We start from the raw sequence: 27,498 nt of genomic DNA, 5'->3' as shown, positions 1-27,498 counted from the left end.
AATCTGACCATTGCATAGTCTTCCTCTAGTTTTAGCATTTTAAAATATTAATTTTATATGAATGCAATTACTTTTTTTTAAAGCAATATTGTTAACTCTTCTCAAGAGCATGTTTCAACACAAGCTTTTAAAGGGACTAGTTAAATATGCATCTCCACTGCTTTACTACTGTGCATGCACACCCCAGAGGAAACAACCCTGTACCTTAGCTAGTAACCCACTTGCTTTCCTTCCATTTGGGCCATGAGAAGAAAAATATATTGAAACCATCATGAGTATTCAAGACTGTGATGCCACTTTCATCAGCTGAAATTCTTCAAGAAATACAGGTATTTTTTATACTTACAATCCTAAACTGTGTATCAGCTCATGGGTTGTAAAGTATGCAAAACTTTACATACATTTTTGGAAAACACCAGAAATTCTATTCCATATGAAAAACAGAGTATGTGGATTATTTTAGAAATAAACTGCAGCTTGGTCTCACTGGAAGATTTCCTGGGCAAACATTCACTAGAATGGAAGGATTTGCTATCAAGCAAAATCACCTCTAAGAAAGGATGAGTTTGAATAGGCTGTCACATCTCCCATCCCCTCTCCTGTAAATGTCCTGCTGACCTCCATGGCTCATCAAATCTAGGGCAGTCTCTAACCCAGAGCAAAGGGGACAACAGAGCCTATGTAATTTTGGTTAATAAGAGATAATGCATAGTTCATACAAAGAAATCCAATTCCATCAAGCTGGATTGGACTGTTCCTCTCACATCCTTCCCAGGACACTGGTTTTCAGAGGTGCCTATGCGCAGTATTGCACTCGTCCCTGTGTGCACTTTGTTGTCACTCATCTAAAAATTTATTATCTCACATTTCTGAGTGCTCCCAGGTCAAGCACAGGTCCTGTACACATTTTGAACTCCAGCCTTGTGCCACACAAAACTGATGCTGCTTCTGAATTCCCAGCTGACAAAGCCATACATATGTACACTGCTCTGATCAAACTACTGTGTGCTGCAGAAAGAAGCTGCAACTCAGACTCTCTATTCATGAATAAACAAAAGTTGGTCATATTTAAAAGGAGAAGGATTTTTAGGGATCACCAAATTCTGCAGGAGTCCCGAAGAAGAAAAAAAGAGTTCAACTGTCAAAAGTCTCATGAAAATATTTAAAATGGAAAAGGCTGAAGGACAGGAACAACTATTTTCTCATTTACTTAAACATTCATTGTATGCATTTGAAGTAGTATTTTCTGGAAATCCAGGAAGCAGAATATATCTTTTATGTGAAAAGTAAGAATTTCCATTATAGATAAGACACCAGCCCAGTGAACAGGGTGATTGTTACACTGTTTCATTACAGAAGTAGGGAACCAACCTTAAAGCAATACTTGGTGCCTTTTTTTTCTATGTGGGCTTTTGAAAAACACAAATCCTTTTCCCTAAAATTACTTTGTTTTTTTTTAAGATACAGCTTTCTCAAGGGATGGAAGTACATTGACACAGAAGGGTTATTTCTTTAGGGAATAGGAGGTGGGAGGTTCCCCCTACAGTTGCAAGGTAACATGACAGATTTCATAAATTGAGGAAATAAGCATAAAATTCAATCTGTTTTCCCATATAAAATACTATTAATGATATATTAACTTACATAACCAGGACTATCTCAGTAAACTTTCCAATTATACGGGGGAAGTATTCTTTGAGATTGACATCATTAATACGAATGAAAATTAATGTGAATACCACAATGTTCTTTAGAGCATCAACAGAGGAACATTCCCCAAGGGAATTAATAAGGAATACCTATATTTAGCAGCAATTCAAAATAAAATAGTTAGATAAAGCTGGTATTACAGCAGCCCTTATTAATGCCAGAAGTTTGGTTTTCTTTAAAGATCAAGCAGAAGAAAAGTAAAGGACAAATTTTTAATTGTTAACATGGCAACTATACATCTGATTTGGAATACATGATGCTAGGAGAGTTGGCTGCAACAAAACAGAATCAGCAAAAGAACAGATGATATGCATTCCTTCAGTAAATAATGCTTTCCTGTGGTTTGAGTATGGCTGGAGTAGAAGAATCTTTCAGCAATTTTAACTAAAACTGAATCTGCATTACATTCATCACCCCATTGACAACTACAGGAAAACAGGCACACACTTTTTCAGGTCTGAGGTCCTGCCAAGAGACTTTCCCCTCTTTCCCTCTCCTAATTTAGGACAGAATCTTTTCCATTACTTCCAAATTATATCTGACCAGTTAAACAACATAACAAAAGATTGTGCAGTGCAAAACCTATCCAAAGTGGTAATTTCACTATTATGTGAAGTAGCACCAGCAGACTGTCCTCATTTTCAAGCTGCAAAACCTTTGACATTTTCTCCCCTGGGACTTCAATTAGAAGGTGCAGCAGTGAGGGATAAAAGAGGGTGGCTGGGAGCACAAAGGTGATACACACTTTGCCACACCCTCTCTTCCCATATGTTTCTCCAATTACATTCTTTTGTGGGTTTGCACATTTAGCTGGCTACAACTAATTTAAAATTCCTCACTTGAACAATGCATTCCTGCCCGAGCAGTACACAGCTGCTTCCGTCTTTCAGAGTATTTTGCAGGAGGCTGGTTTTGCTTGTAAGTGAACATTTCTCCTCATGTCTGCTATAAATTAACCCATGAGTGCAAATAAATGGAGTTTTATTGCGTTAGGATTGGTGAATTGTCTTGTGAGAAAATGCTCAACAGAAAAAATAAAAAAAAAAATTAGCCCAATGATAACATTTTCAGGCAATGTATTTCTGGGAATTGTATTTACAAGTTTAATAATGAACAGTGGTCTTTGTCAATGGAAATCTTTCTTCTGTCGGGAAACCAGGGAAAGGGAAATGGTAGGCGAAAGGGAAATGGTGGGCTGGTGTATTTTATCTATAAAACCATAGCCTCATGGGTATTTACAGACACTGTTAGACAATATTAACATATTACATTTTATATATACATTTTCTATCATTTATACAAGGTATTCTATTCATAATTTTATATTACTTTACTAGATGTGTACCTGAAAGATGTAGCCAGGCATTTTGACTGCTCATATAATCAAAACTTGCACAATTAACTTTTGAAGATGTGTTTGATTGCAATGTTTTGAACAGTTAAACAGCTGCCTGAATGGGAAAACATGTAACTTCCTGTTACGGTGGTTCACAAATTCCTGATTTTGTTGCCTGGAATTCAGAGCACCACCACAACACTTAAAAAGAGAAAAAAAAAAATCCAAAACTAATTAGTTCTTAAGACAGAGTCTTTTTTAAAATTTTCACTTTATAAAAATGCATTGTAATAGAGCATATATAGAGGTGAGAAACCATCTTGGTTGGTTAACTGTTCAAATGTCTTTTTGCAAAGGCAATGCAGAAGTGTTCAATATCATACCAGTTCATAGCTGTGTGGCTCATATGTAACAGAAAACCAAATTGGACACACCACCCACTAAGCTGAAAATATTTAGAATTACAACCTTAGAATGCTATAATGAAGGATTTCACAAGCTTTATGTTCTTATTGCAGACAGCTCCATACATTAAACATTTGATGATATGAGAAAAACAGGACACTGAGCAAAAACCTTCTGTCTAGCATAGCAACAAAAATAAATATTTCCCTCAAAAACCCTTAAAACTATAAGGGGAGCTGCTTTTATTACTTATTTAGGATGGACTTTATCTTCTGGGTGGCCAAGTATGAAAAAGAAAATGAAGAAGTTTTGTAAAAAAAGAAACTTTCTCAGCCTTTGTGGAGGAGTACTTGGACTATTAAGTCTTTCCTGAATTCTGTGTTATATTTCAACACATTGTAAAACACAGCATACAAACTGGCACAACGCACAGCTGAGAGAGTCTGTGACATGCCAAAGTCTGGCATTTTGAAATAGTTAAAAGGCAACCTACTGACATATGACAAATTTCCACAGACAGCAGCAGCTGCATGGCCTGGTGGTTTTTCCACGATTAGCCTCAGTTACAATTTGATGACTGAATTAAGTTATCTGCCAGCACTTCCAGCTGGCATGATACATTACTTTGTGGTGTCATGCTGCTTATCCATGGCCAGCGTTGTGACATGCTGAGCTCTATGTTTATCCTCTTTTAAATCCCAGAACTTCATGCAAAGTACTGATTTCTTTAAGTCATAGTCAATCCAGGCCTTATCAATTCTAGTTTAACATAAATTTAATAAAACTAAACTTAGAAGCAAATCAAATTCTCTCAATCACTCCACACTGTGGTACTGTACATGACAAGGCTTGGGAAAAGATGGTCCAAAGATGCAGCTAAATGGTACCTGGGAGGCAAATGAAGTTTCATGTCTTTATATATACTGCAGCAAGAACTGTAACAATCCCTGGAAGATCAGTAGAAACTCCTGAGAGCAATTTTTGGATGTCACCTAATATAATCCCACAAAGATATACAATCCTATCCCACATCCAGCCTCCCCTGATGCTGGATTCTAAGTGTTACTCGATGCCTTTGCAGGATACCAAAGAGAATCTAATAGAACCAGAGGCAAGCACATGTATAAAATAACAAAGGTTGTTACTTTGCCAATGCCCATCCTTTTAAAGCCAAGGTGTCCAACACCTCCCACAGGCACAAACAGCCCACCCTTGGTGTCCTGGCTGCTGAGGTGGGTCCCTGCATATGGATCTCACTGTCCCATAGTCACAATATAAAAACTGGCCTGATTCCCCCCATTATTATTCAATAGGTACCTGCTGAACCAGAAATGGGAGACCTGTAAACCCAGTGTGTTCATAAGCTGTGCTGTTCTTTGTATTGAATTTCCTCCTAAACCTCCTTAGTTTGGAACTGTATACAGCTGGCCTCAAATTTCAGAATCTGTTTTTAAAAACAGTAATAGAGGAGCAATTCCATTGTTAAGGCTCATTTTGAGACACTGGGAATAACTCACAGTGGTACTTTGATAAACAACTTACTTGTGAAACAACCATTTCTTATCCTCTCTGGTGTTAAAAGAAAGCTTAAGTGGTTTATTTTTTTACCATTCCATTGTATTCTATCTCCATTTTCACAAATGCTACTAGGTATATTACTGTGAAGCCTTATTTAGGACAAAAAAAACCCACAAAATAAAACATGTTTCTTGTTCCATTTCAAAACATTAATTCTTCTATTCAGTTTCCTTTTCTCAAAAGCAGGAACATATTTTAAGGAGAGTAACTTCTTAAAATGTAGTCAATGAAGCAAGGACAACCTTCCTGAGAAAGCAAATTAATAGAAAGGACTTTATATTTACTTTATCCTGTACTTTATATAGCTCTATGGTTGTTGACTGCCATCACCCCATACTTCTGAAAGCAAGGATAAACCCTTCATCAGTATTTTACTAAACTCACAGCTAAGCCACATTTAGTAGGTTTTGAGATTCTCCTGCAGGATAAGCATTTTACTCATACACCATTTCTAATGGCATTGACCTTTATTATTTCCAACAGTGCATCAGAACTAGGTGGCTGCTACATGGGGTCTCACATGGAGTCAACAGGGAGGATCCTCATCTGCCATGCCACTGAATTCCCAGGATGAGACACAACCAGCTCCTCTTGCCTGCTCTGAGACTGGCCTCACCTGCCCAAATTACAGCAGCAACTAATTGAACAAAATAACATTACTGACCAGATCACCACAGTGCAGCACACAAGCACTTCCAAAAGTGACCCTTCTCTCTTTGCAGTTATAATATTAATTAAAATCTTCTGAAAATTATCAAGGGGAAAAAATCATCCTGTTTTCTGAGATCAAAATGATTTTGCAATGGAGTTTTGGTTTTGTTGTGTGGGTTTTTGGCGGGGGAAGGAGGTGATGGTCTTTAAATTAATGTGATTGTGAGTCTTTCCGGAGCAAGCAAAATGAGTAAGGAATGCAGAACGGAGCCCTTGAGGTATTTGGGGGATGGTGAGGGAACAAAATTAAAAGTGACTGAGGTGCCTCTGTTAAAACCATCTACTTTGTACACACATGGACATATCCTCATTAAAGATTCATAAGAACTTTATAGTTTTAATGCACATGTGGTCAGTGTTACAGTTCAATAACCAGAACTCTTAAAAAGGAAACAAAAAAACCAAAACCAACCAACCAAACAAAAAAAACGCAAGACAAAAAAAAACACAAAACAAAAAAAAGAAAGAAGATACTTTATTTTTTTAACTGACTTTCTTTTCAAGGGAGATAGAAACCTCCTTTTTAAACACCAAAGCACAGTTGCTGCAAAGCCTGTCATTCTAAGAAAGGTCTGAACAAATGAAAACCAAATCAATATTTCTGGTGTAATTCATATTCACAACCACTGCCCTTTTCCTACTTCTGAGTTTCTGCATTTTCTAGCCCCAAAAAGGGATGAAATCATGTCCCTTTTTTAAAATCAGCACGATGTCGATGAGGAGCACCTTGAATGTCTCCTCCACTGCAAAGGATAATAAGGCAAAAAATGGAGAAAAGGATTAGGGAAGAGAAAGAAGAACCATCTCTGTATTAAGCTGAAGGCTTAAACATGGAAGACTCAGCTTTGGCCTTCTGCAGGTCATCCCAGGATATCACAACTTCAGCAGGATCTACTCACTGTTTAAGAATTAATTGATTTTTTCCTTTACGATCAGTTTTTCTTGTGCAGGTTATACTCCAGATCTGCTAGAGGCTGTTGTATTTCAAAGGTGGAGACATCTCTAAGACCAGGCATAATGGTGATGTCTCAGAAACTGGATGATGTTGCCATCTCCCAATCTATTACTTTATTTTCACTGGAAAGATGAAGGGCTTTATGCTGCTCTTTTCCTTTTTATTTTCTTCCGCAGTCAGAAAGACCTATTTCCAGGGGTTCCTACATTTCTCCCTTTGCCCAGATTTTATACAGAGGACAGGCAGCCATCAGCAAACCCTCAGCAAACTATCCAAGCTGCTGTCAGACTGAGGGAGGACAGAGTCACGTGTATTAGTATGTAATACTTACCTCTGGCATAGTTGTGCAAAACAAATGTTTTGCAATGCAGCAGCCAACTGTGTAAGCACTGTCCTGCAGAGGAATTACAGTTTTTAGCTTGATTTTTTTGCTCCCAAGACACTCCTAAATATTTTTTTCTAATACAACACAGACCATTCACTCATTGCCAGTTTCCCCCTACAGTGCCCTGCAATGTCTATCTGAAGCGTGTTGTTTTTAAGCAATGTGAATTATTCCTTCTCCCTCCTCGCTGTGAGGAGCACATGACTCTCTCTGCAGTATCCTGCAGCCATTCCAGGGATAAGGAACACAGAACATGGACCTGAACACAGGTGTCCCCCAGCATCCTCAGCCAGGCCTAGCCAGCCCTGCTCAAGTCCCACAACATGCCTGATGGTTTAAGCAGCTTCAGAACAATGACTTTTCCTCCTTTTTCAGCACCTCTTTGGTACTCTCCACCCTCCCTGTGTGAGTGTCACCATGCCAGCACCTGGTCACAGGTATCCTGGATTTGACCTTCCCAACTCATCTCCTCTGCAGTGAGGACAGAAATTTTCCAGCCCTGCTTTCTCCACCTGGATTTTTATTTTATCTCATACTCCATTTCTCCTTCTCCTCTATTTATCTTCTTTTTTTACTATTTCCCATAATCTTTTTTAGAAGCAGGGACCTTAGTCAGGGAGCTGTAAGTGTTGATATTGCCATCTACAAAGATCACCTTCATCTGCAGTTCGGCTGAGCACGCACAGCTCCCTCATATTGGTTAATGTGCTGCTTGGCTCAGTGCTGTGACACTTCAGTGCAGCTGAGAAGCTCAAAAGGTATTGCTCTGCAAACCCTGATAAAACAGGCAGTCTTCCTATACATTCATTTCTAACTCTGTCAAGCTTATTCTAATAAATCCAAAGCTAGTGTCCTTTTATTAGTGAAATATTTAGTGTTCTCTGTTTGACTTTCATTCCTCAGAACTGTTTGTCAAGAAAGTTCTCTAAATCCTCAGATAATTCTCACTATTGGCCTCAGGAAGACAGAATATTTTTTTAGCAAATGACCACATCTGTGCCATGTCAGGCTTAGTTAGAGATTAATAATGGGTCCTATTAATCTGCCTACAAGTTTTCATGCTCACAGTATCTTACAGCTACATTGAGATTGACCATACACAATAAATATCAATTTCAAAAGCATGTGACTTATTAGCAGCAGGGAAGACAAGCAAAATGCAAATTGGACCAGTTTAAGTTTGTTCAAAAATATACCTCAAACTCAGTATAAGCTTACTTTGCTTTACATTCTATTCTATTATTAAGTATTCAACAGGATTATACAAAATTTATTGACCTGCTCATGCCCACATTTAACATGCACAGAGACCATCCAGTTGACAACTGCACTGAAGCATTCTGTAAACAGTAAGAGCAATGCCCATTATGACATCTGGATTTCTAAGAAAAAGAAGGGAGAATATTTGATATTTGTCAGCATAGGTGTTTATATATCACCATAAGGAAAATGTCTGGATTCCTAATGGTGGTATTCTACAGCCTACAGCCACGGTAACCCTTTAAACATTAATTCTTAACGGCCTTTTAACAAGTAAAATCAATATGAAAAGACAGATAATTCTATAGTCCAATTATCAATTTTTTTTCTCTCAGCTTATGCATAGTATTTTTCAATTCATTCTGCCAAGACCACCTAATCTGACTTGTTTGTAGTAAAATAATTATTTTAGCAATTAATGCTTGTATTGTTAAGCTCTATTAGGTCATTCAGAACTGAAACAGAAACCTTTGTCGTTCCACAAGACCAAAATCTGACCTACAACATTATTTTATTTTTCTGTATTTTACCTTTTTTTCTTCATTTTTATAAATTTTAAGAATAATAAATTTTGGGCTGATTGGCTAGATTCAAAGTTTTCTTTGTTTTTGCAAAATTACCCTTTTTTTAAGTGACACTAAGATATTAGCATTTCAGGTGAATTTTTTTATTGCTTTATATATAGTTCATTGTACAGATTTTAGCATACTAAGCCACTGATATTCTAACTCTGTCATCATGAACACAGAGCTGGTAATAAGAATTTGCCTACTCAGACCCCAGTGAATGCAGTTAAAATTCTTCCATCCATGATTTCATTCACTTGGACTATATTAATTATGGTCCTGAGACCTGCAAATGTCTTTGAACTCCTTTCTCTCACTTTCTTTATCCACATGAATCCTGCAAGATACTGCAATAAAGACTTTTCCTGGGAATTTTCACAGTTTTTATGCTACACACACAAATAATGTACCAAGTGCACTTTTTTACATCACTGATCACACTGTTTAATATAACCTTTGCACAAATGTGATGTTTATTGTTTAAAATCTTGCATCTCAGCCAAATGGAAACAGATCACTGAACTGTGCAAAATTCCATCTGAAACACAGGGACAAATTTCTGCCAGATTTCAAGTCTGAATATCTCAAATCTTAATGTAAGTCTTGAGGGAGGAGAGGGGAATGGATGCAAATCCTAATTTTGAATGATTTCTTTAAATCTTGGCCAAAGTACATTTGTCCTCAGAAAGAACCCATCTGCTTTTAAACGAATCTCTGCAAGAAGTTAACCCCTGGCTTAACCTAAAATGAACCACACAATAACCAAAAGATCTGATGAAACTATTCACACCAGAGATTAAAAACACAGAATTAGAACTAATCTGTACTAAGCTCTGAGACTTCTTATGGCAAGAGAAAAAAAATCTCAAAATTAAACTTTCAACCTTTTAAGTGTTTCATTGGAGAAATAAGTCCACATTTTAGAAGATTTTAAAGAAAAATTGTGTACAAATAATCTATATAATGCTACATTTGCCGGAAGTGGCAACACTACTTTAATGACAATATCTATTCCATTCTAGGAAAATACAATATACAATTCCATCAAACAGCCATAAAAATAGAGCATAAAACATATTTAGGAAGAGTTCTGTGGTGCAGTAAATTAGATCTTTTTTCCTCAAAAAAAAATTTACAACCTGTACTCATCTTTCAACAAAGAAAACCAAGAATGGGTATTCAAATTTATAATGGTTCAAATTATCTAAAAAAAGAAAAAAAAAGTAATCCAAACGTATGGGAGATGTGTAGAAATTGAACTGCTGAACACTATTCCAAGCAAAAATCATGCAGATCAAATAATTCCTGATGTAGTTGTTGCTGATGAAAATTGTGTTATATCAAGAACTGACTGGACCCCAGGGAAGTTTCTTTAGAATAAAACGATTATAAATCTTTGGGTCTGGTAATAGTTAATCAATTTCACAATGACAATCACTAATTAAAGGTTACCTGTAAATAACCTGGAGACAGGCAGCCTGAATCACCAGGGGGTGGTGTATGCATGTGTAGGGATATTTTCCTTAGAGGAACTGTAACCTTCCTGCGCAAGGCATGGAAAGCTCAAATCACCTCCCTTGCCTCCGTCCCTGAGAGTAGGGAAGAGAGTAAAGAGGAGACAGAAGATAAAGACCTGCAGCCTCATATTCTGTTTCTATCACTCCATTCTCACACTGTTACTTGAAGTCCTTTCTAGGATGAAAACGTAAGAAGTAAAGCAGTCACATTCAATTTAATTGCATAACATCTTCTATAAAGTTAGGTAGGATAAAATTAAATGAGTACATTTAAGTATAATAGTACTAATGCTTAAAAATTCTTTTTTTTCAGCAATACAATAAAATGATATAAATATATAATTAGGAAGATAGAAGCAAATAAGCCAGAAAATAAAGCTTATGCAATCTCAAATTTAACACACAAAAATGCACAAAATAGCTGACATGCAAAAGAGAAATGTCAGTAAAGAATAAAACCAAATTGCTTTGCCTTTTAGCACTGGAGGATGTAGATAGCTTGCTGGGTAATTGGCTGATTGACTGCTCTGCTAACTTTCTGGGTGAGTGGTGGAGCAGAGAGGCTGCCCTCCTTCAGGCTCACTGCTGGCATATTGGCACTGATATTATACATACGTGCACATGCGCTCTCTTGTTCAATTTCTTTGAACCCATACTCTCTGTCTCACACAGGAGCTTGAAAATCCAGTGGGAAAGGAGAGGTAATGAGAGGTACGAGAGGCACACAGAACCAATACTGCCAAAGTGCCAGTATTGTTCTGATCTATCAGCTCATACTTATCTCACATGGATTTGTCCTACCAACTGATATAAACAGTGCACTCATGTAGCTCTAAGCTAGAAATCTACTTCTATCTCAATATTGAAACAAGAGAAGTACCATTTCCAGTTTCACTTCAGCCTGACTGAAGTAGGAAAGTGAACAGCAGCTGCTCTCACAGTTTACTTTTTGAACATTAGGCCATTACTAAAGTTTGACAGTAAAATCTGTAACTGGTATAAAAGGTTCTTTCAGTCATTCTGCAAGAGCAGTAATACCGTGCATGATTCCATCTGCTTTTTGCTGGCTCACCACACTTCATTAGGATTTGTTTTTCATATATCATCTTTTAAATGCTGAACTATGCTATGACTTAATAGGTCATTAGAAAAAGTTTGGTTTCAGAAAATGTGCATTTCATGGAAATCTGACTGAGGATCACAAAATAGCATAAATGTTGTTTACCCTTCCCAGCAATTTTGTAAATAGTAAGTTTTCCTTAAAGCCAGTTAATGAAAACACCATCCACATCTGCTTTTAGATGCTTTTAGATACCAAGTAAATGGGGTAATCAATGGGACTTTATTGTGTACCACCAGTGGCTTAAACAGCACACTACAGCAACATATGCAAAAACTCTAAAACATGCAAGCATTTAAATAAATAAATAGAAATCACACAGCTAATTCTCTACAGTTCATTAAAAATTCTAGAGTTTTAGCCAACTGAACCTCAACCTCACTATGAAAGATCAAATATTTAAAGAAATGAATTCCCCAGGTTCATTTAGCAAAAGAAAGCCTGGCACACCCAGAGTTACAGGAGCTGTAGCAATAGCAGCAACAATGACGTACCTGTACCAGCTTTTGTGTAAGTTGGCATCAGCCCAGAGCCCCAAAGAGTTCATGCTCGTTGCTGGCACATGCTTGGCTCCATGTGTCCAGCACACAGCCTTCATAAATTATGGCTTTACATTCTTTGTAGGTATCAGGCAGAGTTTCATTTCCCAGACTGCACCTACTTTTTTTCCTGAAATGCCAGCTAATGAAATAGCTGCTCAGTGGCATGCTTTATTTTCTCAAGAAACATTGGCTGCTCCTGTGAAAAAGAGCTGAGCACTGGGGAACAGCACCTCTGTAACAACATGGAGACACAGAAGAGCCACAAGTGCTACTGAGAGACATTAGGTGGGCTGGAGAAATGAAACTTGGCTTAGCTCACCTTTGTGAGCATTAAAACCTGGTTCTTTTATTGAGAAACTGTCATATGAAAAAGCTTTAACAGATTTGTGGGGAAAATGGATCAAAAGTAAATAAGAATACAGGACTTCATGAACACTTACAGAGCTGTTTACATAATTATTCAGGTATAGAATGCTAGACTTAAAAACAAAGTGTCTGTGTTGTGTTATGGTCCTCTAACACAATAATAAGCAGATAGAATGATGGAATCACACACAAGAACAAATATCATTTTTTTATGATGCAATTCATGTAAAAAGAGAGAACTTTTGGGACTTTACAAAGGGAAGAGATCTAAAATGAGAAAACAAAACTTTAGGTTTATGATGCAATTAATGTAAAAAGAGAGAACTTTTGGGACTTTTCAAAGGGAAGAGATCTAAAATGAGAAAACAAAACTTTAGGACACACACCCATTAGCACAGCAACTCAACAGAGAGGTGGGAAGACCAGAAATTTCCTTATGTAAGGATGAACAACAGAAGCTCTGCATAAAGACCATTTCCATCCACATGCTACTGGTGACCCCTTACAAATATTTGATCCTCCACCTCTGTGATACTATTTACTATTTTATAATACCATTTTTATACTTTTGTTCTATGTTTTTCCTTTCATTGTCACTGCTTATAGATTTGAGCAAGGCAAGTAGAAAGGTAGGAAATTAATGAATGGAGGAGAAGTTATGTCAGAGCTACTAGCTAAGATGAATTTTCTCATCTTACAGTAATACAGAGTCTGAATACATGAGTAGATAGCTCTGTGAAACCAGGGAGCAGCTGCTGTGCAATAAGATAGGCAATAGGGAACAATGAGTGAAATGTCTCATTTCTGTTCTGAGTAAAAGACGCTTAATTTGACTTACACAAATAAACTGCAAAGTAATCATCACAGACTGCTACTCAAACACCTGAATTCAAGGAAATCAGGAGAGAAGACCTGTAATAAAAGCTCTGTATTTTACCCTCCGTGCAGATGACTGAGCTTAGAAAAAAAGAAAAAAAAAATGTTCTATTTACTGACTTCTCTGTTCTCGAGAGGGGAAAAAGAAAAGGAACACCCCCACCCATCCAGCACTCAACCTGAAAATAGGAACAAAAATAAAAATAGGATGGAAAGTAAGAATCGATTCAATTTCCTCAGCAGGAAGCTTTAAATTTTCACTGGGCTTCTTTAAGTAACCATTTGGTCAGCACTGGCTTGTTACACAAGACCAGAGAAAGCAGCTTAGTACAGACCTCCCAAGCCCTGCAGTCATAGTGAATTTCCCAAGGATATTTATTTACTGCATGGAGAGGGTCCAGAGGGGTCTTTTCTATATTCAACCATATTTGTTCTACAACATGAACATCATTTCTGAATGCTAAACTAAGCTGAAATTGTACTTATCTGAGTATTAAATTAACTGGATTAAAATCCATTTTTTAGACTATTAGCAGTACATTGCCATTATGTATAAAATAAATCCTTGCAGATAATATTACTTTTAGATACACTTCAGGCATTGTGCCAATAATTTTTTTAAGGGTATGTACAATTCATGGTTGTTTTCATGATGTCACTCAGAGATTATCATTTTTTGGCTTGCTTAGATGAGGAAAGTGAGTATTACATCACTGTTTATAAATGGTGAACCCTACAAAGAGAATAGAATTAGCTCAAGTTAATAACAGTACTATAAAATCATATGAATAAAAATAGGCTATGAGCACATTTAGATAATAGATAAGAAAATCAGAAATAAAGATTTGAAGCAGCCTTCAAGTGTTCAGTTTGATACTGTTTATGCAGGAACATGGCTTACTAGAGTTAGAAACTGCAGCTTGTGACATGAACCTTGACAAATCCAGAGCTGAATCCCCAACAGGCATCTTCCAGGACCAGCAACATTTATTTATTCCTTGTTTGATATGAAACATGGCTTCAGGAGTTTCCCCTGCTCCTCCTGTTTTACTAAAAAAGGCTGAGAGGGTGTATTGGATGGTTTATATGACATATGACACTGGTACCCTGCTCTAGTCCAGCACTGAAGAGTGTACCTTGCTGGCACAGTCATGGATAAAGAAACTTTCAGAATGGCTCATAAGGATTTTTACTGGTTACAGTGGCAAAGACATGTAAAAGGAAAATGCAAGAACCCAACCTGTGGTACATGACAATTTCTTCCTTTGTGACACGTTATAAGTTTTAGAGCCATTATGCTGAAGTTCCAGTGCTGTTAATGGAGTGCTGGAAAGCTGTTAATGGACAGGCTCGTTTATGGTGTATATGATGAGAGCAAGAGCTCAACAAATTTTCTTTTTATCCCTGGAAGTTCAGGCTGGCTGCAACCCATTCAGGTCTTACATTCCTAAATATTTTTGTAAGTTCACATAAGTCTGTACAGTAGGAAAGCTTCATACAGTATTTAAACTTCACTCAAATGGGAGAATTGTCCCTGGTGAGGCACTTGCATTTCTCAGAAATAACTAAAAGCAATTAATGGTACAAAGGGGAAAAAAGCATCAAATTCTCAATTTAGCTGCTGACAAAGTACATAAAATACTGTTTTGTTCTGAACACAATGTACTTTAAACTGCCCTTTCAGCTGAAAAGCATGTCTTAAAGGTCTTTAAAAAAGTATTAACTTACTTTGCATGAACAAACAAATGGGAATACTGAATGGAAAAAAAATGGTAAAACACACTCGGTGAAAGTAATAAATGTACCATGTGTCTGAATACATACATTAGCTGTAAAACTTTCCTTCATTGGCCATTAATTATAGCATCATGGCAGAAGTGTTACAGTTATGGCAGAGGCTTTTTAATAAATCTGGTTTTTACAGGCACCTACAGCTAACATATTTTTCCTGATTTAGCATCTTTCATATTTTTTCATAGACAAAGACTAACTGACTTTAAGAGATTCAAGTTGCCCCTTTGGCAGTTTCCTAGATCATAAAGGCATGATAAAAATATGTTACTTATGCTTCAAGAAGTTTCTTGCATTATGCTAACTCAAGTGGCTTATTTTTAATTTAAACGACTTATTTTTATCAGATGAATCTCACTAACATTGCATATATCAATTTTATTTCATTTTTTCAAGTTAAAAAGCAAATAAAAATACACATATTATTTCAGCACAATGTTTCCCTCTGTATTCTCCTCAGCAAAATGCTTTCTAAAGCAGCACATAGTGGAATTTTGTAATTCTCTTTTTTTTTCTTTTTTCACAGAATATGTGCATAGCTCAGACTATACAAACATCCTCTATAGCTCTCCCAGTCACTTTCCATTTCAAGAAGGAGGCAATTTGTATTAACACAAGACAGCTTATCATGTGCTAAGTCTGCATGCAATTTTCTCGTGAGAACAACCATTTTGTACCTACTTGACACACGCAGCACTATACTACACCCAACTAATCAATTCTGTCTATATTAAGAAGTGGGGAGAAAAACTGCCCACAGCTGTTATATTACATCAGCTTTCCTAACTACTTCAGACAACTCATTTTGGGGATTTTTGTTTCTTTAAACTAAACTGGCATAAACCATAGTCCTTCTTTCCATTCCTTTTCAATTCTATTCTTTTTTTTTTTTTTTTTTTTTGCCTTCTCAGAGATTATTGGCGAAGCAAAAGCATCAAGAGAACAAGCTGTGCTTTCTGCAGGCATCCCCAGAAGTTTTGAGGGCAGCAAGCTCCCAGGGTCATTGGTACCCTTGGAGCATTTACAGACCAGCATGATATGAATGAGTAATAGCAAGTTTTCATCTGAGATCTCCCAGCCTAGTCTACAGACGTGCACTTTTGGCAGACAATAACTTATATACACAGGCAGTTTTGTCCTCATAAGTAAGCAATTGAGAAATGTCTGTCAATTGATATCAAGTCAGAGGTGGAGACACAAAAAGAAAAGTTATCAGTAGGGCCCAGAAAACTCCTTGGGAGGGAAGGATTGAGTTTGGAGCTTCTCTTTGGATACTCACTTTCAGCCAACATCACCAAGACGTTGAGACGTCCCTAGTCAGAACTTGAGGTCTCTCACATTTTAGGTACAGCTACTACCAGGCAAGGCAACCTTTTGGTATTCTTGACAGTAAACATCTTAAAGACCCCACTGCATCTGAATACAAATAATATATAGTATTTTTTGGAGTTTGAGGGGGTTATTCCACCAATAGCCTACAGCAGAGGAATCAAAACCACATACTGAATTCAGTATAATTCATACTGAAAAGGATCCAGCTACCAACTCACCTCACAGTTCCCTTCACAAGATTAGCTCAGTTGCTGATGAACTAACACTAATTTTTATCAGCTTGGCTTCCCAGCATGCTTCTCTCTGACTTCATACAAACTGCCCTAAAACCACACTTCTGTTTTCCCTATTGTTGCAACCAATCAGTGTTTCTTCACAGAAACACAGCTTGCATCAGTCCTAAATGGCATTATAGTATATACCAAAAATAGATAGTATGGTGTGTATATATATATATATATATATGTGGTATATATACTATAGGTATATAGTTCAGCTTTGCCAATCAAAAAAGATTCTATTATTTTGTGAATAGAAAGCAGTTTAAATGAAACACTGGTATCTATGATAAAGATGCTCCTGTGAAACTCCTGTGTCCCCTAGTGAACGTTCTTATTTTGCCATGCTCACATTTCCAACAGAAATCTGTTTTGCAAATAGCTACACTCAAAAGTCCATCAATGCAGCCTGGCAAACACTGACATCTTAAATACTGGTGGCTACACCACATCTGTGCCAGCTGCTGGCAACTTTTTGCCCAAGCTGAAACCACAGTTCCAGGTCAGAACCAGGGAACATGATCAGTGCTCTCACAATGACAAACTCCTGTCACCCCCAGCACGAGGGAAGGCAGCCCTGAGCAGGTCTTGGGTCTCACTGCAAACCGTGGGATCAGAGCAAGGACAAGGCCTGGCAGCCCATGTTTCCAGGGGAACAGCTATGACACAGAACCAGACAAATGTGGCAGTTTAGGAGGCAAACAAAAAACAGGTTTAAGGTATAAAGAAAAGATGGGAATCACACCTGGTTCTGGAACCTTGCACTAGAACAATGGGATTGATTTGCTAGCTTGTTTATCAGAGTTAATTACTGCTATTTTTACACAGTACTGTAATATCCCAAAGGAAACATCCTCTTTTTCTAGAATCACTGCATTTTTTTGCACATTACAACATCACAACTGCAGCAATAGACATACAAGGTATTTACCTGTTGTCTCATCCTCTAAAATATAATGTATGTGATGTCTAATAGTCTGTATTGTGACTTTGTACTGGCAAATAACAAATGAATAGAGGAAAAAAATGCATTACCTTTCTGTCACACTGCATTACAAGTGCTTTGATAGATACTTCATGGTTGTAAGACTCACAGTATGTACAGCCTGTTACAGAGAGGGTAATGTCATTTTACTTTTAATTTCTAACTCCTCTGTTTCTGACAGTTATATTAAGAACAGAAAAAGTTTTACAATTCCTGCTAGAATGCTAAATCTCTCTTTGATACTACACACTAGAACATAATGGATTCTGTCATTTTGGGGAGGTTGTTTTTTTGGTTGGTGGGTTTTTTTTACTTTCTTTTATGGAGGGCAGTATCAAAAAATACTCAGCTTTTGCACTACTAAATTAGTAACTTACTTTTAGTCATAGGACAGAATAAAGAGATCCATTAAGGACCACAGAACTAAAATGAAAAGGCAATTTTTAATTAAGTTTGCCCAGTTTGACTTGTGACATTGATCCTGCCTGTTTCTCCTTCTCTGGTCTCTCAGAATTTCTGTGCAATGATAGCAAATTGGGCACCCTCCTCCCGTGGAATTCATTAAAAACCTGCCTGCAGCAAAACAATACTTTGGAAAGCAATTCATCCTGCACTCCTTTACCAAGAGTGAGGAACAACAGTGGATTTCCAAGTCCAGATCCATGATATTTTCAAGGGTTCCTTAGGTCTGCTGTTGCTTCTTGCTGCTTATGGAACCAGGCAGGTATTTTCAACAAGCATCAGTATCCTCAATCAACACTTGTGTTATTTGTGCCCATTAAGGTTTCTTCCCAGTCAGGGAAGGAATACACATAAATGAATTCACATAAGGTAAAAATGCATAATAATTGGCATTACACAAACATCTTTTTCTTGCTTTCTCTCTCCTCATAAGCTGAGATCTCCGAGTATTACTAGATTTGGAGATATTAAATAAGCAATACAGACAAAAAAACATAGAGAGGTAGAGAGAGATCAAGTGATGAGACAAAAATTGACTGAAAACTAAAAAAAACTTTAAAATAAGACAGTCCTTGATTTCCAATCATTTCTCTCAAATAAAAGCCTCTTCTTTCACAGATTTTCTTCTTTCAAAATACTCTCGTTTAATATCAGCATATAAATATTGTATTAACTAGCCATTATGCATTTGCTGCATCATGCATAAAATTCCCTATTTATACAAAGTCTTTTATGATTAAGAAGGATTGTTTCCAAGTAAAAGACAAAGAAGCTAAAAAGCAGTATTTTTAATTGAATGCAATACTTAAAATATAACATCTTCCAGAATGATATAATGACAACAGAAATCTGTCAATAAATAAACATGGCTGGGTAATAACTTTGCTCAATTTAAAAAGTCAGTTAGAAATAATTAGGTAATTCTAGCTAAATAAGTGACAGGGGAGACTTCTCATTGTAACATTAAATTTTATTTGCAATTACTTAATTTGTGGTTTTGCATGATTTACAAGATCTAATTCAAATATTGTAAATGTTAATGAGGAACTCTTATTTGATGCTAAAAAAAAAAAATGCTGGCAGTGAGGAACTGAAGGTATTCTGGTGCTTCAAAGATCAGTTTCCTATCTCCTTTCAGTATCATATCAGCCTCATACAAATTTCACCAATCCAGGCCATTAAAATTTTAAAATACTAAAATGATTTTATAGAAAATGTATTTTGTAGAACTAAATTGATTTTATGGAAAAATACCCTTTTTCTGACATGCATTTAATTATTTTTCAGTAATTCAATAATAAGTTACAATTTTCATTGACAGGTATATGAAGTCAGATATTTAAAGAGCACATTCATTTAAGTGAACATCTCTATCTTCTGTCTGTACCAGAATATATCTGACATTGGCATTATTGAGAAACATGACCAAAATTACCACAATGACAGAGAACCAAGCACCAAAGAGAGGCAAAATCCCTGGGCTGCAGCCACCACAAAGACAGACTGGTGTGAGGAAATGCAGGAGGAGTCCCAGGATGGGTAAGGATCTGGTTCTAACCCAGGGATATGGGTTAGACCCAGACGTTCTAACCCAGGGATATGGGTTTCCTGGGATAAAAACCCCAGGGGAAAAAAAAAACCTTACAGCAGCTGACCATGGCACTTATTACCAATGAAAAAATGAGATGGCTAAGGAAGTGTATTAAGTGTGTATTATGCTCTGAAGAATACAGTCCAATTTACTAGCTTAACACTCATTTTCTTGGTAGAAACTGCTTTTATCCATGCTCCAGGATGAGCTTTAAAAACATTAATTTCACAACAAGCTATTCCAATTTTAGGTGATAAATGATTATTACATGCATAACTGTTCTCCTTCCTCTTTCTGATCTGTCCACTGCCTACATTCACTGGGTTTGTTTTCCCTTCCAGTATTTGTAAAGCTCTATCTCCTGAGTATCTCCAACCCTCAAGCCAATTACCTGCAACAGACATGTCTCTGAATGAACAGGCACCTTAACTTCAGTAATAAGTGAATTTTCAGAACTTTGTCTTTTAAGCTCAGTATTTACAAGTGTCTTTGTACAGACCATACTGCAGGCAAACACTTACCAATTAACATCAACCTGCCAGCCACATTAGCTGTGCTTAGGACTGACAAAGAGAACTCTCCTGCCTCATGCAAACACCAGCATGATCAAAATTAAAAACATGAACTCTTCATCTGACACTGAAACCAAAAGGGTAACTCAAAGTTCAATGGCTGCCCAGAGGAACATGAATCGCCTTCAGTCAGGTTTAGAGTACAGGCACAAAGCACAGTCTTGCTCCAGGAGAAAAATCCTCCCCTGTGACATTTCCCATCCTTCTGCATCTACCAGATATCACCAGTCACTTCAAACAGTAATGCAGCATAATGAGCTTTTGTAAACAACTGCAAGCCAACACAGTAAGAAATTCTACGTGGAAAACTGCTTAGATTTCCTCAGGTATCTTAGACATATTATTAAACAAGAAAAAATAATGGTTGCAGGACCTGTTCTTTTGTTCTTTGAGATTAAAGAAATAACTTGATTGCTATCATTATCAACTGGACCTAGAGAATTTACTAAATCCAAATTTCAAATGCAAAAAAAAAGTTGCAAGAAAACTTCAGATTCTTAAGTGTTTTCTTTCTCCATATTTCTCCAAATAAAAAAAGCCTAAATCAAACAGAATAGTTTTATTTACACTATGACTATTTACACAACAAACAGGCCTAAGAAACAGATTTTTAGATTGCCCTTTCCTTGAGTCCCATCACAGCATTTCTCTAAACACACGGTTCAGTGGCATTTGAGGTCTCCAAGCTTATCAGTTTATTTCCTGTTAAAAGTGCTTGCACAAAGTTAGGGGCACACTCCTCAGCTGCAAGATCTTCAAGGGGATAAAAAAAAAACCAAAAACATTGCACAGCTGGATCCCGGCTGTCACTCTGAAATATTATGAGTTCATAATAACCAGTATTTTTCTATTATTACAACAATCCAAAAAAGAACACATATTCTAAATTTAATCAAAGAAGTTTCTAACTTTAAAGATGTCATACGCAATGTGCTGAAAGTAGAATTGTTAACAGTTTCTTTGAGCATATTTCCAATCCTTCACAGGACCTAGGAAGAACATCTGTTTCTTTGTGTGTGTGTGTGCACATGCACATTTCAAATGTATGGGCAGGGAGAAAATGAAGAGGATAGTAATTTAGAAAAATGTAAATTTCATGTTAAACAATGTCAAACCTTTGTATTTTACACTTCCAGCAACTGAATTTTGCTAAAGAAATTCTAAATATCATATTTTTGTAACTGCATAAGAACATGTTTGTTTCTATGGTCTAATATTTTATGCTTGTCTTTCTAGCCTTTTCATCCCTCAGTATAGTGTGTTATTACTTCCATAGCACACCACAACATAGAGTTGCAGAATGTCCCACCGAAATCTATTGGAAATAGATTTTAGGCAGTCTTGTCTGATAATAGCTGAGGACAACACGTGGCTGTGCAGCACTGATATGTGATTGGAATTTGATGCTACAGCAGCACTTAATAAAACTACATACAATCTAAGTGAGGCCTGGTTGAGTAAGACTCATCTATAGTGCTAAAAAATAAAATTAAAACCAAAAATTGAACTCAATGCTAAATTCTTAGAGCTACTTCAATACTATTTTTCTTTGTCTAGAAAATGTAACAAAGCAAGTTTCTGTAAAACAGTCACTGCTGCTTATTAGTGCCTGGCATGCTTTTCTTCTGGCTCAACTGGGAAAAATGTGTAATCTTGCTTAGTGATCTTTCATCCTGATTTCCCAAGGAAACTGCTTATGCAACCATGGTCTGTTTGTGTATGTTTCTTTATTTTTATTTGCTGGTTCCTTCCCAATAGCTTCTGAACCCATTAGAGGTTCAGTCACTGGGACAAAGGAGCAACAGTCTCAGAGGTATAATGCTCCTATAAACCTAGTGAAAAAGTACATTTGGTTATGAAAGAGAGAGAGAGAGCCACTTCATACACCCACTTCTGAAAGTCCCAAGCACACAATCCCACAGCACCAGGAGCCCCCAGCAGGGAAGCCACGACAGGCTGCCCCAGTGAGGGTACCAGGGCTCAGGGCAGGGGCTGTCCAGGCAACTGGACAAAGGAAGAAAATTAGCAGTGTGGATAACAGCTGAAGTACATATTAGTTTGTGCCAGCTGGCATCAGGATGAGGGCAAAAGATTTATTTTCTTAGTCTGGATCTCAGCTTTAGGTCCAGCACAGCTGGAGCACCTGGCTCAATCACCTCAGTCTCTGCCCCCAAAAGCATCTCATGGACTATGGCTGGCCAAGTATCCTCAGGCATAAAAAGCCTTGCCACAGCTGATAATCTTATCACTTTGCTGCACACTGAGGGGATGGCAACGCTCCACGGCAGCATCCATAGCACATACTGCTGTGATAAGGCATCTGCAAGTAACCTGGTAACCTGCACTAGCCTGTGATCCTTTGGGTAAAAGCATGCTTAACCTCATGCCCAGAAAATAAAAATAAAAAAATAAATAAAAATAATTCTTAAAGAAGGAAACTGTCACAGACTTTCTCCATGTAATATATTGTTTCAATTTATGCAATAATTACATCACCAAATTACACAGGCAATTCAGCTCTTCAGATCCCTCCAAATATTTTAGAAAATGAGTTTTTAGATTGCTGAGACTTACTTGAAAGGACTACTTCAACGTTTCATGGCTTGGAAAGCTCAACTTGCTTTGCTCTTTTATGGCACCCAGAGCATAGGAAAAACTTATTTAAATGTCTGTGATAACTCCCGCTGTTCTGGGAAGGCAGAACACTGACTGCAGACAGAGAAGGCTGAAGGAAAACTGAAATCATTACAAGCTGTCAAGCCTTTGCCCTGAGTTTCGGATCCAAACTGAATTCTCAGCCACCTTAATGTGAAGCCAGCCATCTCCACAGGGTGTATCACAGAAATGGGTTCAAGGTGTGCATTCTCATTTAAAGAATTTACGGCCTGTAGATCTCTGCTGGTTAAATTCCACACAGCTCTTCATCTTTAAACAAACAGTTCCTTTACCACACTTGCTTCAAAAGAAGTTTATTTATATTCTTACCTACACTTCTGATTTTATTCCAACTCAAGGACCATATACCTGGACAGAATATAATATCTAAGTTTACAGAAAACTTTTATTCTTTCACAGCATTTAAGTTATGATCCTCACTTCTTAATGTCTCCTGTTAGTACTACAGCATAAACTCAGTGGCACAGAGGCACATCATGATCCAGATGCCATGTCACATTTGTGAGCCAACCTTTCCAAACCAGCACATGGCAGCAATTCTTAATTTCAAAAACTTGTAACTGTGGAGAGGGATTGCCACCTCAACAGATCACTCATGAGTCACTGTTCATACACATACATAAAATGAAAGTGCACCTTTGTGAGGCAGTGCTTTTCAAAGCATTTTTACAAAATGCCCAGTAAAAATATTAGTATTTCATACATATCTTTTGATCACTATTTTTTATTAGACATTATTACATTTAATTAATGTTATTATGGATTATTATTAAATATAGTACTATCTTTAAATTATTAAACAGAAAATAACTGTATTCCCAAATATGTTTTTCCCTGGTTTGTTGGCTTTATCCCCTGTAAATCTAGTATGAGGTTTCCTATAGCAGCAACACAGCTTGAGAAAATCTGAAATGGTAACAGTGTTATGTTACGGTTAAAAAATTTTGAAATTTTCTGAAAAGCGTTTTGAAAAAAATAACTCATGTATAATATTAGAATGCTACAATAGCCTTAGTTTTAGAGAAATCAATTTTTTCTTACTCTAATAATGGACAGTTAAGGGCTAAATAACTTTTCTTGATTTGCTTGATAGAATGTGAGTCCCACTTTGATACAACTGCTCAGTGAGGGACCTCACTTGTGTAACATGCTCTTGAGAAATCACCAGAACCTAAGACCGATGCTTCTGTAACCCAATTCCTGTTGTGACATGCACTGAAAAACAAAATAATAGAGGGAAAGTTGTCCCTCACTTACAGGAGTAGGGCTTCAAACCATTCTTTACCCAAAAAGAGGGTTTAAGCATTCCAGAACAGGGAAGAGCCAGAATATACAAGTCATTCAATTCCACCTGAAATTTTACTTCTCTAATTTTTTCCAGTTTGATATTGAATTACTTCATTTTCCATGTAATCTTACACTCTTCTAGCTCATGAGCTCATGGTAACTGTAAAAAAAAATAAAAAATTACTGACTTACATGATACTTTCCTCTATGGCATTCACATTTCTTTTTCTTCTGAACAGGACCACAAGGAGTGCAAGGCCAAACTAAATGAGTAATTCTTAACTCAAGCACACTCGTGTTCCTAAGCACCTAATGTTGTAAACTTAACATTATTTTAAAAGAAGCTGGATTTTCCTGCTACAGTACCTCCTTTCAGGCAAGGAATGAAGGTTCTTGGTCCATTTTGATGCATCACAAATATCAACAGCAGTTGGTGCCACAGTTCTCCATTTAGAGCACCTGAAGAACTCTGAATTACGTTCTGTCGAGAAGGCAAAGCTGGGGAAACCTCTGTCCAAGAGCTAGGAGCACTCATCCAGCTGCAATTCATTCACACTCACCTCCTAGTAGACTATTCCAGCTGTTCTCACCCCTCCAGCTGAAACTGGGATTTCACAGATATTGATAAGAAGCATATGGAGTCAGAGCGGCCCCAAATGAAACAGAAACAGGGTGGCTGAATCATGAGAATGGCATCACTTGAATTCCATCTTCGATTCATGGACCAATCATGGCTTTTGTATTAACACCACACCCAAACAGAATTATAAAGAGAGGAGATGATACTGATTTTATCTGTAGTGTTGTGAAAAATCAATACAGAAAATTAAATTAGGTTGTGGTGGTACTTGAGGCTACACACCTAAGGCACTTTTTCTGTTTCCTCACTGTTCTTAGTTCTGTCCATAATGTCTTTTCAGGTTGAAGTATTTCTCTCACTAGTTAACTAATAAAATTCTTAAAAGCATATTCTCAGTATAATTCCCCTATGTAAATTAAACCTCAAAAAACAAACCTCAGAGGAAATGTTTTCCTTTAGTTCTAAACACTATTTACTTACATTTACTAATATTACATGAGAATTTTATTTACTAATTTCCCTTCTTGCAATAAATTTGTAATTCTATTCTGTATTCTAAGTTGTTTTGTCTCAAATATTTGTAGACTTCTTTACAAACCCCATATCACTGTTAATCCTAATATTAAACCAGTTAGTAAATAATACATCACTCTCCGTTCCATAGTACTTAGTAGTCCATATAATTTAATACATTAATATTTAACATTAAAGAAAGTATTTGATACAACTATAACCATATGCAGAGAAAATCCAGTGTTACTTAGCATTAATGTTCTGGCAGTCACTTTACCCAAACCCTTCAAGGTGCTTAAGGGATTGCTTCAGACCTTGAAATAAGTTCTTTATTTTTAAAACCACATTTAGGATACTCAAAAATCTCAGTGTGGTGTACTTACCCACTTCATTCCATAAGCATAAACAACATGCATATCACACACAGCTATAGTAAAATTATTAGCTAAGGTTGATTTTAATACATAATTTCTTTGCATATGGAAATATTCACACCACACAGAATACATTCATGCATTCATTATTGTAGCAACAATTTTATATCACCAGTTCTACGTAATAAAGCTACTCTTACAAAGTAGTATAAAAGTAATTTAGCCTAAGCTGCAGGAGATATTTTAAGATAGGCATGACATAATTACTCATTTTAGATGTACTGGTACCATAAGTTGCCTATAGATATAAAAAATAGCCTTTTAGGCTTGTTCACAATTATTCTCAAATTACTGGCCTATATATACAGAAAGTAGTGTTATTATAGTATAGCTGTTGCTGCTAATTTATTTCCATTGAAGTTTCCAAGTATTTTCTTCCTAACTCACTAGCTCGTCCTGAGCTCCTCTTCCCCCCTTCAAATACAGGCTAGAAATACATGGCCACAGAGCTTTATCAAAGTCATTGTTGGTTCCTGCAATAAATGCTGTCCAATTTGTTGGACATATAACATATTTAAAATACTATGCTGTACTATCCTACAATATATACTATACTGCAATACTATAAGTGAAACATGGGAAAAAATAAAATTAGTATAGGTCTAAAGAGAAGTATTGGAGACCAACGAGTTAAATAACCCAAACTACATGTCAGGTATATTAGTGTTACCATTACATACAGCAGGCTTCGCTGTGATAGTGTACATAGTGTAGTACAAGGCTTTGACTGGATGTTTATTTTAGTTCCAAATTGATGGCAGTGCTTTCCTGTATGCTCCATGTCCATCCCCATGCACTCATTTTAATGCTGTTTCATAACCTGATCACTGCCTAGAAACTCTACTGTGTAATACCGTTCAGAACATCTCAACTTCATTATCTGATGTTTGTTTCTATATTTAAAGTACAAAGACTTTTAATTGAAGGTGCAGCAAGGCTGATCAGTTACTCACAGTCTCTCCAGGGATCTCAGCCCGAAGAAAGAGCCATTCTTCAACCACAAGATCTTGTTGTTACTCAGAATCCTACAAGAAGTCAGGAAATAATCTGGTTAATAGAACATGATAATTGCACTGATCTAAAACATATAATTATAGTAAGTGACTGCTCAGTAAAATACTAATCACAAAATTCACTGCTTCATTTGCATTTTCCCATCATAGCCATAAATAAAGATTACCATTTCCCAATGTTCATAGTTTCTTCTTTATTAAATAAAAGCACAGTCAAGAAATATGTCAAGAAATGGATTTTGACTCCAGCTCGAAAATTCTAACCCTGCTAAATGCCCACACTTCATAAGTAGATTCTAAATTACCACTAAGGTACTTGTTGGGCTTCCCAGTCTGCAAAAAGGCTGGTAAAGCAAAAGAGATGTTAAAAATTGTTCCAGTAGGTAAGAGGACAATAAAATCACTTTGCAGTGTCTGCTATAGCAGGGAGGTACAAGCCAGCATACCATGGATAGCTCACATACACAAAGTATTTGATTTTCTGTAGGAGAGACAAAAAGAAACAGACAAGCCCAAAAATGCTTTCCTGTTGTAAGCTCTGCAGAGTAGAAATTCAGTAATTAAGCAATGCCTGACCCATCAAGCACCACCACCACCACATGCTTGTAAACTGGCCCTGCATGCAGGCCATTGAAAAAGTTGTTTATTCCTCCTCTT

General features: G+C 36.8%; 1 protein-coding gene across 2 annotated transcripts in view; it reads right to left on the bottom strand.

Moving 5' to 3' along the window:
- Positions 1-27,498, bottom strand: part of ADGRA1 (adhesion G protein-coupled receptor A1) — a 258,986-nt gene that overhangs the window by 189,447 nt on the left and 42,041 nt on the right. Inside the window, exon 2 of one of the 2 annotated variants that reach the window (XM_086901196.1) lies at positions 26,782-26,853. In XM_086901196.1, the coding sequence (XP_086757322.1) occupies positions 26,782-26,853 (72 nt within the window). Of the gene's footprint in view, positions 1-24,667; positions 24,850-26,781; positions 26,854-27,498 lie in introns of those variants that run through there. The other variant, XM_086901197.1, reaches the window with a different exon arrangement.

Source organism: Cyanistes caeruleus, chromosome 8, assembly GCF_971803275.1.
Source record: "Cyanistes caeruleus chromosome 8, bCyaCae1.hap1.1, whole genome shotgun sequence".
Classification (NCBI taxonomy): domain Eukaryota; kingdom Metazoa; phylum Chordata; class Aves; order Passeriformes; family Paridae; genus Cyanistes; species Cyanistes caeruleus.
The sequence above is the reverse complement of the archived record's forward strand: the minus strand, read 5'-3'. Positions and strand labels throughout refer to the sequence as shown.